Source organism: Zea mays, chromosome 3 (genome assembly GCF_902167145.1).
Source record: "Zea mays cultivar B73 chromosome 3, Zm-B73-REFERENCE-NAM-5.0, whole genome shotgun sequence".
In the NCBI taxonomy this organism is placed as follows: Eukaryota; Viridiplantae; Streptophyta; class Magnoliopsida; order Poales; family Poaceae; genus Zea; species Zea mays.
Window position 1 is genome coordinate 29,036,322 of NC_050098.1, and position 17,586 is coordinate 29,053,907.

The window sequence follows — 17,586 nt, forward strand, 5'->3', positions numbered from 1 at the left end:
CGTATCTCTAACATGGCTTTCTACTCATGAAAAAGAGAATTTTTGCGGTGAGCCCCCACAACACAACCATAGAACAAAAGGTGGAAGTAGGTGGATAATTGGCTCCTTTGTGTGCGCCACCATGTTTCCTGGTAGAGTACGCACTTGTGCTATACACCTACACATATACCCAGGTAATGGTTGGTGTCTGGACCAAATGATAGGATTGTTGAGCACCACCATGCAATTAGCATGAAGAGGCCCACCCACTAGCTAAACTATTCATCTCTGTTGTGCCAGTGCCTTTGTCCACTCACTCACCACAAACTCTCTTATGCTAAGCTCTTGCTCGCATGCCACCATATATGCAGGGTATGGGTATCTCTCTCTTCTCTACGCACATATGAATGAGCACTCAGTTTCATCGTCGTCGTCCTTCGTCTCTCCATAGAAAACACACCAGCTGCTTCTCGTTCTTCCGCGTCGTACGTACCAGTACCACCCTCCTGGATTACCACCTCCATAGCTTTGATATCTCTCATCCATCGATTCCCTCCTAGAATCCAATCCGATGCGGCGGCCACCACCCCCGCCCCAAGTGGCGTCCTCGTGAGAGGTTGGCAGCGAGCTACATCAGCGAGAAGCCTAGGGCGCGCAGTATATCTCGGAATGTGCTGGCTCCCAACAGCCGCGAAGCGATTCTCCCCTCACCCTCGACCACGAGCCGCCTATATAACCATCTCCATGGCTCCCCCTCCCAACCCCCACCAGAGCTAGCGGCATCACTGTCATCGAGCTCGACCGACGACCGTCGATCGGTACCCGTCGTCGTCGCGGCGTCGTCGACGACGGCATAATAATATAATAACCAGGCCAGGGCAGGGAAGATGGTGAAGTTCTCCAAGCAGTTTGAGGGGCAGCTTGTCCCCGAGTGGAAGCATGCCTTCCTGGACTACTGCCTGCTCAAAAAGGATCTCAAGAGGATGCAGCACGCCCGGCACCATGCTGCTGCCGACCGTCGCCAAGCAGCAGGCCTAACCGACACGCAAGAAACTGCCGCCGGCCACCACGCGGAACGGGCCTCTCTCTCTCTGTCCCAGTGGCTCCTGGACAGGCTCCCCGCTGGCCTCTTCGGCTCCAATGCTCCCAACAGGGATCGTCATGGGGTCATACACGTACGTACACGATGCGAACTAACACCTGTTGCTACACGCACCGTCCACGCAGCATACATAGTCCATGTTCTGTCTGTCTCCATCCTGCTAGCTAGCTAGACCTCACGTCAAAAGACGATCTTTTACGTGTTCGCGCGCGTTCAGTTCGTCACACTCACACACCTAGTTACTGCAGGTGCACCGCCGCAAGCTGGCGGGGTCGGCGAGCAGAGGCGGCGGCGGCGACGTGTACGAGACGGAGCTGCTGGAGCCGTTGGCCGACGACGACGGCGACGCGGCCGCGGCGCGGGAGTTCTTCGCGCGCCTGGACGCGCAGCTCAACAAGGTGAACCAGTTCTACAGGGGCAAGGAGCAGGAGTTCCTGGAGCGGGGCCGGTCCCTGCGGCGGCAGATGGACATACTCGCCGACCTCAGGGCGGCCAGGGCCAGGGAGGACCCCTCCGTCGCCTCCGCTTCCGCCGCCTCCGGTGAGTACACACGTGTTCGTCCCTCATCGACCCGACGAGGCGACGACGCCCGTAGCGCTAGCTAAGGATGGCGGCCGGCGTAGCTAGCATAATGCGACCGTCCTCGTGTCGCATGGCACGTGGTGGGCCGTGGCCAGAGCGTCAGGCTACGTGAGACTGTGAGAGTGAGACGGCATGTCACGCAGACGCAGCTAGCTAGGGCGCTAGGCTCTCGCAGTCGCAGCCAACGCGCGCGGCGAATGGTGGCGCTGAGCTGAGTGGCCCGGCGAAGTGACTGATGACGGGTGAGGTCAGGTCCACCGTCCATGTCGAATGCTCGTGCCTCGTGAGCAAGGAGCCACTAAGCCCTGCCCATGAATACCGGCCCCCACCCGGCCGGCCTTTTTATCGTCTCATCGTGTGGGAGTGTCTTTACGCTTTAGTTAGTATTTGACACAACCACATTAACATTGTCGTATGGTTTTATCTCATCTCTCGACTTTATTTAGTGTTGTTGCCTTAGCTTTTGTAACTTCTTTAATTGAGTCTTTGCCAGCTATATATAGTCTGCATATAGAAAAAGAAAATCGCGGACGACCTGCTGCATGCGTTCACGAGTAGTTAGCTAGGCACTGAGGCACATGAGCAAATAAAAACTAACTAATATTATAGATAGATAGATAACATCTGGATGCCTCCGTGATTCTAGAAAGATAAGAAGCATCAAACATGATTCCATGCATTATTTGTGCTGCTAGTAAACCATGACTCCTGAAAGCGCAGAGAAATGCTTCGTCTCAATAATACTAGTACTAGTACAGAGCATCTCTGGTTTATCATCGGTGTTCCTGAGTATACTACCTCCGTTTCAAAATAAAATTCATTTTAAATTAATCATATATTTACTAAGTAACTATGAACGTAGGTAGTTTGCATATATATCTATAGTTATTATCATTTGAGTGAATGTGGACAGAAAAATGGACTAAAAAGAACTATATTTTGAGACTGAGTGAGTAATATATACAATAATAATTCCTTTATTTCATATACATCATCTTTTTTTCCTATGGTACTAAAAAACAGAGGATGAGTACACAAGGTATGCGATGACGTCAGCATCAGACACGGACGCGCTGCAGCTGAGCGAGCAAGAAGAACAAGCCACGCCGCTGCCGACCGACGGCCCCGGCGTCACGGCTCAGGAGGACCACCAGCAGCAGCAGGATCTAGAAGGCTCCGGAACCTTCGCGGTGAGGCCGCCCTTGAGCGGGTGCGGGAGGAAGAGCCTGAAGATCACCATCCCACTGACCACCCCCTCCAGGACGATCTCCGCGCTGACGGACATCCTGTGGGACGAGCTCGCCATCAGCCACTTCTCCTCCTCCTCCAAGAAATGCATCCCGGACGGGAAGCAGAGCGTCAGCAAGACCAAGCTCCGGCACGCGGAGAAGATGATCAAGCGCGCCTTCGTCGAGCTCTACAAGGGGCTGGGCTACCTCGCCACCTACCGGTAATCCATCCTTCTCCTGCAGTTTAGATCCAGATCCCTCCCTGGGAATGGGAAGTGACAAACGCTGCATTCTTGTTTGTTTTTGGCAATGTGCAGGAGCCTGAACATGATGGCATTCGTGAAGATTCTGAAGAAGTTCGAGAAGATCACCGGGAAGGAGGTCCTGTCCATATATCTCAAGGTGGTCGAGACCTCCTACTTCAACAGCTCTGATGAGGCATGTGTCCTCCGATCCTGTCCCTCACACATCTATACATTCTGCGCCGTCTCTCTTTGTCGAGTATTCTGCAGCACTGAAGCTGACGACGCTGCTCTTCCGTCCGATTCGCTGCGCCGCGCCGCGCTGCACTGCAGGCGCTGAAGCTGATGGACGAGGTCGAGGACATCTTCGTCCGGCACTTCGCCGGCGACAACCGGCGCAAGGCCATGAAGTACCTGAGGCCCGCGCAGCGCAGGGACTCGCACGCCGCCACCTTCTTCACGGGGCTCATGGCCGGCTGCTTCGCCGCGCTGTTCGTGGGCTACTGCGTCATGGCGCACATGGCGGGGATGTACTACTACTACTCCACCCCGGCGCCGCCTTCTCGCGCCCGCGGTACCGGCGGCGGCTCGGTATCTGTGTCGGTGTCGGTGTCCGTGTACATGGAGACCGCGTACCCGGTGCTGAGCATGTTCGCGCTGCTGTTCCTGCACCTGCTCCTCTACGGGTGCAACATGGTGGCGTGGCGCAGGTGCCGCGTCAACTACGGCTTCATCTTCGAGTCGTCGCCGTCGCCCGCCGGCGGGGAGCTCGGGCCCCGGGACGTGTTCCTCGTCTGCGCCGCGTCCATGGCCGCCGTCGCCGGCGTCATGTTCGCGCACCTCGCCCTCGTGCTCAGGTGGGGCTACCACGCGTCGCCGCACGTGGAAGCCATCCCCGCGTTCTTGCTCCTGGTGAGCCCTTTTGTCTGATCTGGGGCTACTGGACTGATGCAATAATTGCTGTTCTGATGCCCCTCGATCGTGTCCTGGCTGCCGGAGAACCAAAGGACATGCTCTGCATATGCTCCCTGATCGAGAATGAGGATCATGGAATGTGTTCGATGCGTTGCAGGTGTTCCTGCTGCTGCTGTTCTGCCCGATCAACGTCGTGTACCGGTCCAGTCGGTTTCAGTTCCTCAGGATACTGAGGAACATTGTACTGTCACCGCTCTACAAGGTGCGTACAGCATCAGCAGCACTGTGCGCTTGTTCTGACCAGCTATTCTCTGACACGAGTCTTTGCATTATCTTCTTGGGACCTGATTGTTTTGTTTCTGGATTTTTTGCAGGTTGTAATGGTAGACTTCTTCATGGCCGATCAGCTTTGCAGCCAGGTACCAGTCCACAACTAGTCAGTTCAAGAATTGTGTAGATCGCTTGAAACGAATCTATATAAAGATGAACATCTGGGAGTCTGACAAAAGAGATGGCAAAACATGCAGGTGCCTATGCTACGGAGCCTGGAGTACCTGGCGTGCTATTACATCAGTGGGAGCTACTGGACGCAGGAGTACGGCTACTGCACCAACACCAAGCACATCAGAGACCTGGCCTACGCCGTCTCCTTCCTGCCGTACTACTGGAGAGCCATGCAGGTGACGTGACGAGTTCTTCCCCGCTGCATCCAGAGTGCAGACTCATCAGTCTATGGGGCTGTCTGAACTCTGAATGTCTGAAACGTGATCGTTGGGTGGGCAGTGCGCACGGAGGTGGTTCGACGAGGGGGACACGAGCCACCTGGTGAACCTGGGCAAGTACGTCTCCGCCATGCTCGCCGCCGGCGCCAAAGTGGCGTACGAGAAGGACAGGAGCCTGGCGTCGCTGTCGCTCCTCGTCGCCGTGTCCAGCGGCGCGACGGTGTACCAGCTGTACTGGGACTTCGTCAAGGACTGGGGCCTGCTCCAGCCCAACTCCAAGAACCCCTGGCTCAGGAACGACCTCATCCTCAGGAGGAAATCCATATACTACCTGTCAATGGTACGTACGTCCCTCAGCTAATCACCGTACGTGCTGTGGAAGGTTCAGTTGCAGTGTCTTGCGGTCTTCCAGAACAAAGTGCTTGGTCATTCAGAATTTCAGTCTGACCGACTGGACTGAGCGATATCAAGGATCAAAACAGAACTCTGGTCACGCACGATAATGTCTAGATGGAAAAATGCATTTTCGACTCAGTATCTAACATTAAAATTTCCACCATAATGTCTAGATGGACGAGCATGCTATTTGTTCTGCACAAGCGAAGCATCACGTTCCAGAAGAACCAATGGCTGGAGTGAAATGTTCTGATTCCTGTCTGAACTTTTTTCTTTTTTTTTGCAGGGACTGAACCTTGTGCTGAGGCTCGCTTGGCTGCAGACCATCATCCATCCAAATTTTGGGAGCTTGGATTCTAGGGTCACTTCCTTCTTCCTAGCGGCCCTCGAGGTGATCCGGCGAGGGCATTGGAACTTCTATAGGTAAAAAAAACCCCTATAATTAATACTACAGCTCTGCACGGTCCCGTTCTTGAACAGCAAACCCATCGAGCCAGAGACTGAACCAAGCACTGAAAATTTCAGGCTGGAGAATGAGCATCTGAACAACGCTGGCAAGTTCCGTGCGGTGAAGACGGTTCCACTGCCTTTTCATGAAGTGGACGACGACTAAATGCACATCTACTGAACCATCTGACCGTCACTGCTACTGCTAGATCGAACAGCTTTGTTCCTTCAACACTCTGCTGAAATTTTTTTTGAACTCAAGACGTGGAGAATTGTTCAGATCCTTAGCTGTTCGCCTGTTCTTGCGTGTAATTCGTTCCTTCAGGGAGTGGCGTCTCTATGTAACCGAAGATGCTTGAATCATTTGTTCGTTCCTAGATGCGTCAAGGTGTAAATAAGAGGCATCGCAATCGCATTTCGCAGTAGTTTGTGTGAGCAAGTGTGCGTCTTTATTCCAAAAATTAACGAAAAAATGGATACAGAATGTGTCAAAAACAAATACCACAAGCCACAATCCAACGGTTCCTATAACAAATCCCGCAGATAATCTCACCGGCCTATGTATGATGGTGCGGCATGAACAGGAAGGGCGGAAATAATTAAACCATGAGCTGAGCTGGTACGCTGATATATGGATCTTTCGTTTCTCTCTGGGATTTATTAGTTTACCACGCTAGCGATAACAAAAGCGCCGCCATGGCGGTCTGCACGACGACGGAGGCCCAGTTCTGGTGCTGCCGGCAACTCGCATTCTGCAGGAAATAAGCAAAGAACAAAAAAAATGTGTCATCATCCCTACTGAAAATGTCAGATGGTCTCGCCTGAATCCTGATAGGGTGGTGAGTCGGGTATTACCACATCGGCTGACGGTGCAGGGCCGGACACGTCCTCCAGATCAGCCGGCGACGGCGCGGCGGGAGCTGGCGGGCTCAGCGGCTGCGGCGCTTCCGCGGGCGCCTCCTTCTTGCCGTGCTGCTTCCTCCTCCTCTTGTGCTTGTTCTTGCCCTTGGACGGCGCCTCGGCGGGCGGCAGCTCCGCGGGGGCCTCGGCCACGGGCGGGGGCGTCGTCGCGGGAGGCAGCGACGCGGGCGCCTCGGCCGGAGGCGTCGCCGTCGGCGGAGGCGCCGCGGCGGGCGGCAGCACGGCGGGTGGGAGCACCGCGGGCGGCGTCGCGGGTGGAGGCGTCGCGGGAGGAGGTGTCACTGGTGGCGGCGTCACCGGCGGGGGTTTGGCCGGCGCGACCGCGGGCGCGACCGGCGGCGGCTTCGCTGGCGCGACTGGGGTGGCGGTGGGCGCTGGCGTTGTCGGAGCCGGCGGCGGGTTTGCTGGCGCGACCGGGGTGGCGGCAGGGGTCGTCGGTGCAGCCGGAGTCGTGGGTGCGATAGGTGTCGTCGGTGCAGCCGGAGTCGTGGGTGCGGCCGGGGTCGTGGGTGCGGCCGGAGTCGTTGGTGCGGCAGGGGTCGTGGGTGTAGCCGGAGTCGTGGGTGCGGCAGGGGTCGTGGGTGCGGCCGGAGTCGTTGGTGCGGCAGGGGTCGTGGGTGTAGTTGGCGGCGACTGCGCCACGGCGGCGATGAGGTGGAGCCCGAGGAGGGCGCCGAGCACGGCGAGGCTGCGCCATTGCCGAAGCAGCGGCGCGGCCATGCTTCCGGCGGTGGTGGTCTGCTTGGAGAGGAGGCGCGCGGATGCTGAGCCCTGAGCTCGCCGGTGAGAATGCGAGTGATGGATCTCGGGGCGATGAGTAGCGTAGCACGCGAGCAGAGTATATAGGAGGCCTGAGCGTGCGCGGGCTCGCCGGAAGTATGGTATGGTAGTGGCTTGGGAGTGAAGGGAGTTGGGTGAGCGTGCAGCGCGACGCGAACGGCGACACGACAACTGCCTTGCCATGCTAACCGACTGTCTTGTTCTAGTTTCTAATATCCTTTTTTTTTTTCTTCCTTGTTTAACCAAACCAATTAAACGGGCAACCTGAGCTTCCTTTTTTGCTTTTAAAAAAGAAATTTGCTAAACTTTACTGTCTGAAATTTAGTTCTCTTTCGCACTACATTTACTGTATATGTTTTGTATTAAAATTATAGATTAAATTCGTTAGATGTAATTCGCAATTTTCGGTTCCGAGAATAAAAATCTATTAGGTAAAATCATGAAGTAAATATTTTATGTTGACATAACAGTAATTATAAATTTACAGTTATTTTTTTAGCTAGAAGAACAAAATTTTGATTTTATTACAATACAAAGGTAAACCATAAATTATAAAAAACAATTCATTTGTACTAGTTAGTTGTACCATCATTTCATCTTCCTCTCAGCACGTGGATCTATTTTTATAATTATGTTTTAGAAAAAAGTTCAAATTTCCCTAGCCTATGAATAATGTTTTATAAAAAGTGTTTTTTTAGTTTATTTTACCTCTTCACTCCTTTAAGTTCGTTCTATTTATCCCTTAACAAATTTGCTTTTTTATTTCTTTATATACAAAATAAGTTTTTAGTTCAAATTTTAATAGTTAGTAACTAACGGTATAATTTAGCCTAGAAAAATATATTATTATTTTTATAATTATTTTGATATGTTAGATGGTATAAAATTAAATATAAAATAATGATTAAAATTCTTAATATATTTTACAACATAAGTTTTGATATCCTCAATCATCTCAGAAAAATATAAACTTCGAATTATCTTTTTCGTTTCTTTAGGTAAAGTTAAATTTTAAGTTCATATTTTTCTTATTTTTCTTATTAGGGATACTGTCGGAGAGGAAATCTACGGCCGGGTGGCGGAATGCACCCGCCCTAAATCCTATGATGAGGAGGGGCCTAAGCGTTTTGCCTGTTGCGAGATGTAGGAATGAACACAAGAACACGCAAGAGTTTAGAGTGGTTCGGGCCGCCGGAGCGTAATACCCTACTCCACTGTGTGTTGTATTGCTTGAGAGAGCCTAAGTGTGTCCCCTTCTCAACATTGCATGCCTCCCCTTTTATAGTTCAAAGGGGGCATGTACAAGGGTTCTGAGCCCCGATACATGGGCCCAGGGACAAATGGAAGGATGGAACTACTGCTTGCCATGCTCGAGTGATCTTCATGCCATAATATCCGTAGTGCATACAGTATTGATATCTTGCGGCAGCGCCCTCGGTAACGCGCGAGTCATGATAAGTGCAGCGCATGCAACGACACAGGCGTACTGTTGGCCAACGGGAATAGACAGGCACGCCGCCTGCAGGATGGATTGGGCGCCGCCTGCCAGTTGAGTGGATAGGCCGCATTAAATGCCGAAGGAGTACATCGCCTGTCAGCGGGGTAGTCAGGCGGCGTGTCTTCTCCGCAATAAATGCAGGGGCAGCGCGGCCCAGAGGCCTTATGTCAGGCCCATCCCGCAAGCTTACGTCATGCACGGTAGGCCATTTGGCAGCACCAGGACTTCGCCTGGACAGGGAATATGAACGTTGTGTGGACAGGTTCGCACCAAACTGGGCCTGAACACATGTCGCCCCCGGACCCCTGCCTGAGCAGGGCCTGGGCATTCTCTGCTCCAGAATCCCGGGACCCGGCGGTGAGTAGTCCGGACCCCACTCAGAAGGGTCCAGGACCCATCTCGGAGGTCCGTTCATCACGTACGGGGGTCCGGTGCTTTCCCCGTAGTAGGTCCGGACCCACTGCGTGCATCCTGGAGTACGTCCCGCTCCCTGGCCACGCGGCGGCCCGGGGCCGCCGATGTGGCGCGGCTGAGAACTGTTCCCCGCGCAACCAGAGACCTCTCCGCCGGCATAGTGTCTTCATATTGTGCCAAGGGGTACCCCTGTTTTAGGGTACCGACAGTGGCCCCCGGGCCCACCTCAGGAGAGGATGCGAGGCTGTAGGTGGGGCCAAAACCTGTATCTTGTGTAAGCACAACATGGCTGGTGACCAGGGCACCTCCTTAGCACGTGCCGTATTAACTTAGCGCGCACATGCTGTCGGTCTACCATCGGTCACACCTACTGTCGTGCCCGTCTTTGCGGCTGACTGGTGTGTGGCCCCCACGCATGGTGGTTTTGTCGTGTCCCGCGCGCATGGGGCGCCCAGCTGCCGCCGCCTAGGTTAAAAATATCCTCCCGCGGCGGCCCTGAGGCGGTGCGGGAACGTGCGTGGCGGTTCGCTCCTCACACGGCGGTTTGCCCCTTCCACACATAGGAACCAGCGTCCCAGTTACATGACTTGTGGGCCCGGGCCCCCACGTCAACGACTGAGTTGTTCGGGCGCTAGGTGTGCGTCAAGAGGATTTCCCCGGGGTGCGAGGGGAGTCCTTCCTTGAAAAAGGGGTTCCCCCTGCGTGCAGTGGTTTCGCTTTCGCTTTTTCCCCAACTGCTTCGCCCTTTCGCCTCCGAGCCCTCCACGCCCCTTCGCGTTCGTGCTCCTCAGATCTCCGCCGCCGCGGTCGCCATGGCCACGCTGGTTCATCCCGAGCATTTCCAGACTGAGGAGGTGCTTGACACGGTGCGCCGCCTGCTCGGATGGGGCACGCCGGCGTTCGCTGGGAGGATCCGGGCCGGCACTACTCCCCTCGGTGATCTCGCCGCCGGGGAGTTTGTGCTCTTCGTCTCCTATCTCTTCCGCGGGTTGGCGCTGCCGATTTCGTCGTTCTTCCTGCTGCTGCTGGAGGAGTTCGGACTCCAACTCCAGCACCTCACGCCCCACTCCATCTTCTAGGTGGCCATCTTTGTCCACTTCTATGAGATGTTCGTGGAGGTGGCAGCTTGCACTTCCCTCTTTCGCCAGTTTTTTGTGCTGGTGAGGTACGGGAAGGGCAAAGACCATCTTGGGCCTACTACTTCCAGACGAGGTCAGATCCAACCATGACCTACATCACCACCATTGGCGGCGTGAGGTAGGATAACTGGCGTAATGACTGGGTGATCGCCAGCGCTGAGGCCAACGACCGCCTTGCCCTTCCGAGCGATGGACCTAGACTCGACCGGAAGCAATGGAGAGTAAAGCCGTGCCTCGCGCCGGAGTTTGAGCCCGTGCTGGACATGATCAAGGAGCTGGCGGTCGGTGGTCTGACCTCGATGCACGTAGTCGGTGATTTCTTGAAGCGCTGGGTAGCGCCACTGTAGGGGAGGCCGTGTTTGTGTTGCTGGTTCACTGGTCCTAGAGACATTGGTAGGATCCAGCGTGGGCCTGGGACTGACCTGTCCTGGGAGTAGCTGGAAATTTTGGTGAAGGGGATCACTGGTGAGGCTTTTATCCTCGAAACTTTGATGCCTCCCCAGGGCATTTCACCGCTCTGCGACAATCTAGGGCTGCGGTCAGCGATGCTGGCCCGGCTGCCGACCCTCGATGAGAGTGGTGTGGCGATCCGTCAGACCGGCGGCTGGGACCCCCACCAGGGGATCCATATTCCCGGTGTACCGGTCGGAGGTTCCCAACCCACCGATGTGGCTCCAGAGCTCCTCCTGCGGCCCCCAGTTCCTCGGACAAGGGCAAGGGGCCTGCGAGCGGCTCCTCCGCTCCGGGTGCCGTCGAGAGGTCGGAGGGAGTAAGGCAACATCGACTGCGCCGCGCCGACGGGTCTTTTGTCTCGGATCTGCCCCTTGATTTGGACTCCCCCCAGAAGCATTAGAAGACAGCTGGTGGGACCAAGGAGGCCAAACCTCAGGCCTAGGACGGGCAGAGGGGCATGAGTCCTCCGCCACCACCACCTTTGGATCTGACACCACCACCACCGCCGCCACCAGCATCAGACCGACCGTCGTCACCGCAGGGGCAGCGACAGCAACAACAACGGGAGCAACAACAGTAGCAGCAACGTTAGCGGGTGTCCCGCTTCCAGGGTCACTGGAAAGTCTAGGGCCCCAAGTAAGTTTAGACCCTGCCAATGTTCTCGTGAGTGTAGCTTTTATGCCGACACGTCTTGACCCGTCCTTTGCCCATCAGTGCCTCCTCCTCTTCTGCTTCCAAGGACGCTCATCCCCCACCGGACACTATGCCCGTCGAGGGTCTGGCTCCCAGCAGCAGACATCTGCTGAGAGTGTCGCCAGCGATCTGTCAGCGGCTACCACGGCCTCACTAGCGTTGGCGTCAAGCACACCATCGGCAGTGGCCAAAGAGGTTCCTGCTGTGTCTGCCCCCACCATGCGGGGTGACGCGGGTGCTAAGGTGGCACCATTGGCCCCCCGGGATCCGCCTGCCACCGTCGAGGCAACGCCATCAGGCTCCCAAGTTCCGGCTGGGGGTCTAGAGGCGGCAGCACTGCCGACAGCTACTACAGATCCAACGACGGCGATATCGTCGAATACACCGTCGGCGGTAGGCGTGGGGGGCGCGTCCAGCTCCATCCCACCGCCAACTCCGGAGGAGCCGGAGGTTATTCTTGGGCGGTCGCTCCGGTCCAGCATCGAGCCAGAAGCAACGCTGACTCCTCTCCCTCGGGTGATATCCCGTGCTCATCAGGCTCTCCAGGAAACCGAGGTGGCGATCCTATGGGAGTGGGAGGCACTCGAGACTGAGCACCAGCGCCTTGGCGACTGGTGCACCCAACTGGAGGAGCGCACTAAGGCCGCGTCCTGCCAATTCGCCTCAGAGCGGGCCGAGCTTGAGCGGGAGCGTGAGGACTTCAAGGAGGACCTCCGAAAGGTGTCTGACCGGGAGCAGGAGATGACTCGGAAGGAGAAAGAGCTGGTCAAGAAGAAGGAGCACTTGGACCAGAGGGAGGGGGTCATCACGGCGTTCCATGAAAAGCTGAAAGCCTATAATGTGGTGCTAGAGAAACAACGGGACGAGCAGACTACGGCTGAGGCGAAGCTACAAAAGCTGCAGCAGGAGCTCGACAACAAGGCTAGCAACATTGCTCGCACCGAGGAGAACCTCAAGGCGAAGGATGCCTCCCTGGAGAAACGAGCGACTGATCTCGCCTAGCAGGATAAGGACCTCGCCTTTAGGGAGGAGATGTGGGAAAGGTGGAACAAGTTGCGGGTCGAGTATGAGCTCGAGGCAGAGGAGAAAGAGAAGCAATTGGAGGAGAAAGAGCAGGCATTGGAGGAGCAGGTCCACCGGTTCTAGGCGGCGCAGGCTGCTCAGGTGACGCAGACGGCCCTGGGTCCCCAGGTGGTGGAGGTGATGAGGAAGACGCTCGATGACCTTTAGGCTGAGCAACACGTCAGGGCCCAGCGCATTGCTGTCTGGGCTGGCGAGGCAAGCATGGCACTGGTGCCGTTGCGGGTGAGTCCCATCCCGGCGTTAGTGCAGTCAGCGTCCATCTCCGACGCGCTCCCAGTACTGGATTCCACTGCTGACCGTCTCCGACGCCTGGACCAGATTCTTGGCGCCCGCCTGGAGGCCGAGGGCAGCAGACTCTGCCGGTCGGTAATAGAGTACGTCTTGAAATGCTTCCGGAGCCACGACCCAGCTATCTCCTTGGGGCCAGTGATCGCAGGTCCGGTGGCCGATACCGAAGATGCCTCCCGAGAGGGCGTACAAGATGTTGTGGATGTGGTGGCCGGGCGCTTCGAGCGGGACCCCACTAACGATGAGTAGCCAGGCCTGCGTGGAGAAAGCGAGGGTTCCACTGGGGAGCGGGCTGTAATATATCTTGATTTTGTAAGATACTCTTTAAGTACTACTTATCAGGCGATATTACAACTTATATGCATGCTACTTTTTCTTTGTTGTGTGCGTTGTTACCAACTTCTTCCCTGGTACTTGGCCCCCTGGGATATGGCCTCGACGTGTCGAGGTTGGATGCCAGGATTCTTAAGAAGGAATTGGTGACACGGCCCCCAAGGGGTAATCTCAACTGGGACTCGACCTGCACACAGTCTTGGCTAGGAATTTTTAGTAGCGCACCCATAGGGCCCGCTAGCTGCCAGGGAGGGAGACTGCATGGGTGGGTTAGATAATAATGGTTGTAAACTTAAGAATAAAACCAACAGAAAAACAAATTTGTGGGTCGGACCCCTTCCTTATGACCGGATATACACGAGTGTAGACCAACAGACCGAGTTTATTGAGGCAGACCTCACCGGGTTGGCGCATATATATGCGCTACCTAGTTACAGGGAAGAAAACTGAACCCTCAGCTCTATTTTTACGGAAAAACTTGCGGAGATGCTCTATATTCCAAGGATTGGGAAGAGGTACTCCGTTAGCTGTGGCGAGGCGGACGCACCCGAGGCGGCATATTTCCGTCACCTTGAAGGGTCCTTCCCAGCTAGGAGAGAGCTTGTGGAGCCCTTCTCAGTTTAGTACTCACCTTAGGACCAGGTCCCCGACCTCAAGCTTCCTACTATGCACAAACCGTTGGTGGTAGCGCCTGGTTGTACCGTGCATTTCGGACTGCTGCTCGCCACCTGTGCTCATCGATGAAGTCCACATCCTCACACCATAGCTATTCCTGCGCAAACTCATCAAACGACTGGACCCGTGGGGAGCCCGTAATGATTTCCGAGGGGAGGCAGGCTTCGGCACTATAGACCAGGAAGAATGGGGTCTCCCCGGTAGCTCGGCTGGGCGTGGTCCGGTTCCCCCATAGCACGGACGGCAGCTCACCGACCCAATTTGCTCCATGCTTCTTTAAGCAGTCATTGGTATGCGTCTTGAGTCCCCTAAGAATCTCTGCATTTGCCCTCTCCACCTATCCGTTGCTCCTAGGGTGAGCCACGAATGCAAAGCAGAGCTGGGTGCCAATGCCTTCGCAGTACTCCTGAAAGATCTGACTTGTAAACTGGGTCCTGTTGTCTGTAATGATACGACTTGGGACCCCAAATCTACAGATGATCGACTTGAGGAAGGCGACAGCAGCACCCTAGGTGATGCTGACCATAGGGGTGGCTTCTGGCCACTTGGTGAACTTGTCGATGGCGACAAAGAGGTATCGGTATCCGCCGACGGCCCTGGGAAAAGGTCCCAGGATATCCACCCCCCATACGGCGAATGGCCAGGAGGGCGGAATTATTTGTAGAGCCTGAGCTGGTGTGTGTATCTGCTTTGCGTGGTACTGGCACGCTCCGCAGGACTTTACTAGCTCAGCCGCATCCTGGAGGGCGGTTGGCCAGTAAAAGCCATGTCGGAAGGCCTTACCGACCAGTGTGCAGGATGAAGAATGACTTCCACACTCCCCTCCATGGATCTCCATGAGTAACTCATGACCCTCTTCCTAGGTGATGCACCGCATGAGAATGTCGTTGGCGCCACGGCGGTAGAGACCCCCTTCTACCATCGTGTATCGTTTAGCCAACCGCACTATGCGCTCGGCGGAGACATGGTCTTTATGAAGGATATTTTCTTTCAGCTAGTCCCGGATCTCGAAGATCCATGCATCGGGACCACTCTGAGTTGTCGGCTGTGGCGCTAAGGGTGAAAGTTCCCCTTGACCCAGGAACAGGATCTGGATGTCGCCTAGAGGGGGGGGGTGAATAGGCGAATAAAACTTATCACTTTAAAACTTAAATTCTTACTCTACTCGAAGACTTAGTACGCAGTGGAATGAGAAGACCCTTCGAGTAGGTTGCAGCGGAATAGAAGATTCTGTCTCAAAATGTCCTGCACTTCAAATAAAGCTTATACCACAGATAAGTATTGAAGTGCAGATATAAAGGCGAGTAAGACAGAGAGTCAGGATACAATACAGAACAGAGCACACAGACGCAAGGATTTATCCCGAGGTTCGGCCAAGCCTGAAATGCTTGCCTAGTCCTCGTTGGAGTTAGCCACACCTGGGCTTGGAGTCTATTTCAACTCCTTCCTCCGTTTGCTCAGATCTGTCAGTATGACAGATAGAGCCTTTCACTATGTTGAGTTGGGTTACAACAAAACTGCGGCTACTTACAAACTTCTTGGCAGCACCCCGGCAGAGTAACGATAGGCTCAAGACCTTGCTCTTGCTCTTAGCAGCTCTTCTCCTCTCTCTAAAGGCTTATAGCTTTGCCTTCTACTCAAACTATAGAGATACACACAAGAGGGAGAGTGAGAATTGATTCGAGTGATGTCTACACTTGTTGGCTGCACTTGTACATTGCTTGAGGCGCCTAGGGGTCCCTTTTATAGGCACAAGGGGCCTAGGAGCCGTTGAGAGCAATCGAGGAAGGCAATCCTTGCCTTCTGTCGGGTGGCGCACCGGACAGTCCGGTGCACCACCGGACACTGTCCGGTGCCCGATTTCCTTCCAAAATTGGTGCAGTCGACCGTTGAAGATCCAGAACCGTTTGCGCACCGGACACTGTCCGGTGCACCCTTCTAGCCGTTGGCTCGGCCACGTGTCCCGCGCGGATCGCCCGGCCGACCGTTGGCCCGGCCGACCGTTGGCTCACCGGATAGTCCGGTGCACACCGGACAGTCCGGTGAATTATAGCAGTACGCCACCGACTTCTCCTGAGAGCGGCCTGTTCACCGGTGTTCAGCCTGGCGCACCGGACACTGTCCGGTGCACCACCGGACAGTCCGGTGTGCCAAGCCGAGCTGAGTCTTGGATGTACACAGCCAAGCCTTTTGCACCTCTTTCCTTTTCTTCTTCCTTCTGTTTCTAACACTTAGACAAGTATATTAGTACACAAAACCAATGTACTAAGTCTAGAAACATACCTTCTCTTAATTATTACATCTATAACATTTGACATGCTTGAGCTTTGATGTTGGACTCATAAATCATCAAGTCAGCTTGACTTGATTTAGATTGACATTACTTAGCTCCAACATCCTGCAAAGGTCACATAGAACATCTCCAAACATAGGAACAACCCAAACTAAAGATCAAGGTGAACTTAGCTCTTTTGGGCTGCTTCTAGTTCTGGTTTTGACACTTGTTCTCCTTCTAGTGACTTTGTTCTCCTTCTTAGAGCTTGATCTTGATCTTTATGACTTACACCACATAACTGTAGCTGTTACCTTATTGGTTGTAAGTCACGTCCTTATGTAGTGATCCTTGGTGTGTCATAGCTCTTCTCAACTCGATCACCCTTGACTTTGCAAGCCTTCTTCTTCACCCTTGGCTTTGGGTTCCTCAGCCTCCTTGACCTTCTCCCGTGCACTTGGTACCTCAAAGCTTTTCTTGCCTCCATCCTTGGCTTGATCAGTTGTCTCCGAGCTACGCACCCGAGTCTCACTTTATGCAATGTCCATCTTACTTGTGATGTCCATTATGTATCCATAATCCAGTTCTTGGACCATCACATTTGTTCTCTTGTGTTGAACCCTGTTAGCTTTACCTTAGGCACCTGTTCAACACTTAGTACACTTGTTAGTCCTTTAATTGAGTTGTCATCCAAACACCAAAACTCACAAGAGAGCTTTCAATCTCCCCCTTTTTGGTGATTGATGGCAACACAATTAAAGCTTACATAAGAATAAGATTTGAAGCACAAATTTTGAATTCTAAGTTAATAGAATGCTCCCCCTAAATATGTGCTTACTTCAAAAACATAATTTTGGCCTCAGACGCCAATTTGCACATACTTAGGCAATTCGAAACATTTCTACACCTTAGCACTTTTTGGGATGCATTGTGTCAGGAATCAAAGCATGATGCTATAACACACAAATGCATATAATCAGAGTTAAACACCATTCAATTTAGTGGATATATCACAGGAATATCAACCTACCACTATTCACCATAAAGATACCAATTTAAACTAAAATACTAATTTGAAACAATCTTAAGGCACCTTTAATCTTAAAGCACCATTAACCGCATGACTATCTATTATACTATAGAAGCCAATTAATTCTCTTAAAGCACCATTAACCATATGACTACACTATATTAATTCATAGCATAGCAGTGGAAACACTAGTCCATATGATGCAACACATATAATACTGCAAGAAGAAGCATATGAATAACACACTAGCACTGCTCAAACTAACACATCACCCCTTAGGATAAGCTTTCCTCTCAGGTTGAGATAAGCTTTAATGCACAACTTCTCCCCCTTTGACATCAAACACCAAAAACCATATTCAAGCAAGAACATAGGATGATGTCAAGGGATAGC

At 53.7% G+C, this 17,586-nt stretch overlaps 2 protein-coding genes across 2 annotated transcripts; one reads left to right on the top strand and one right to left on the bottom strand.

Moving 5' to 3' along the window:
- Positions 1-391: 391 nt before the first annotated feature.
- On the top strand, positions 392-6,038 carry LOC100382148 (uncharacterized). Its single transcript, NM_001361620.1, has 11 exons — positions 392-1,154; positions 1,330-1,621; positions 2,687-3,113; positions 3,210-3,330; positions 3,468-4,046; positions 4,207-4,311; positions 4,424-4,468; positions 4,577-4,729; positions 4,833-5,111; positions 5,454-5,590; positions 5,693-6,038. The coding sequence occupies exons 1-11, from the start codon at positions 867-869 to the stop codon at positions 5,778-5,780; spliced, it is 2,514 nt and encodes an 837-aa protein (NP_001348549.1). The 5' UTR covers positions 392-866; the 3' UTR covers positions 5,781-6,038.
- A 2-nt stretch (positions 6,039-6,040) lies between these two features.
- Positions 6,041-7,381, bottom strand: LOC100275537 (uncharacterized). The gene is made up of 2 exons (XM_034059757.2): positions 6,470-7,381; positions 6,041-6,366 (listed from the first exon to the last, which is right to left on the bottom strand). The coding sequence occupies exons 1-2, from the start codon at positions 7,253-7,255 to the stop codon at positions 6,280-6,282; spliced, it is 873 nt and encodes a 290-aa protein (XP_033915648.1). The 5' UTR covers positions 7,256-7,381; the 3' UTR covers positions 6,041-6,279.
- Positions 7,382-17,586: the final 10,205 nt, after the last annotated feature.

What these genes read in the sequence shown, in the direction of transcription:
- LOC100382148 (NM_001361620.1), top strand. Translation starts at nt 867, where the DNA reads ATGGTGAAGTTCTCCAAGCAGTTTGAGGGGCAGCTTGTCCCCGAGTGG. An exon ending in GGCTACCTCGCCACCTACCG is followed by an intron (nt 3,114 to 3,209) that starts GTAATCCATCCT and finishes GGCAATGTGCAG; the next exon opens with GAGCCTGAACATGATGGCAT. An exon ending in CCATATACTACCTGTCAATG is followed by an intron (nt 5,112 to 5,453) that starts GTACGTACGTCC and finishes TTTTTTTTGCAG; the next exon opens with GGACTGAACCTTGTGCTGAG.
- LOC100275537 (XM_034059757.2), bottom strand. Translation starts at nt 7,255, where the DNA reads ATGGCCGCGCCGCTGCTTCGGCAATGGCGCAGCCTCGCCGTGCTCGGC. An exon ending in CTGCACCGTCAGCCGATGTG is followed by an intron (nt 6,367 to 6,469) that starts GTAATACCCGAC and finishes TATTTCCTGCAG; the next exon opens with AATGCGAGTTGCCGGCAGCA.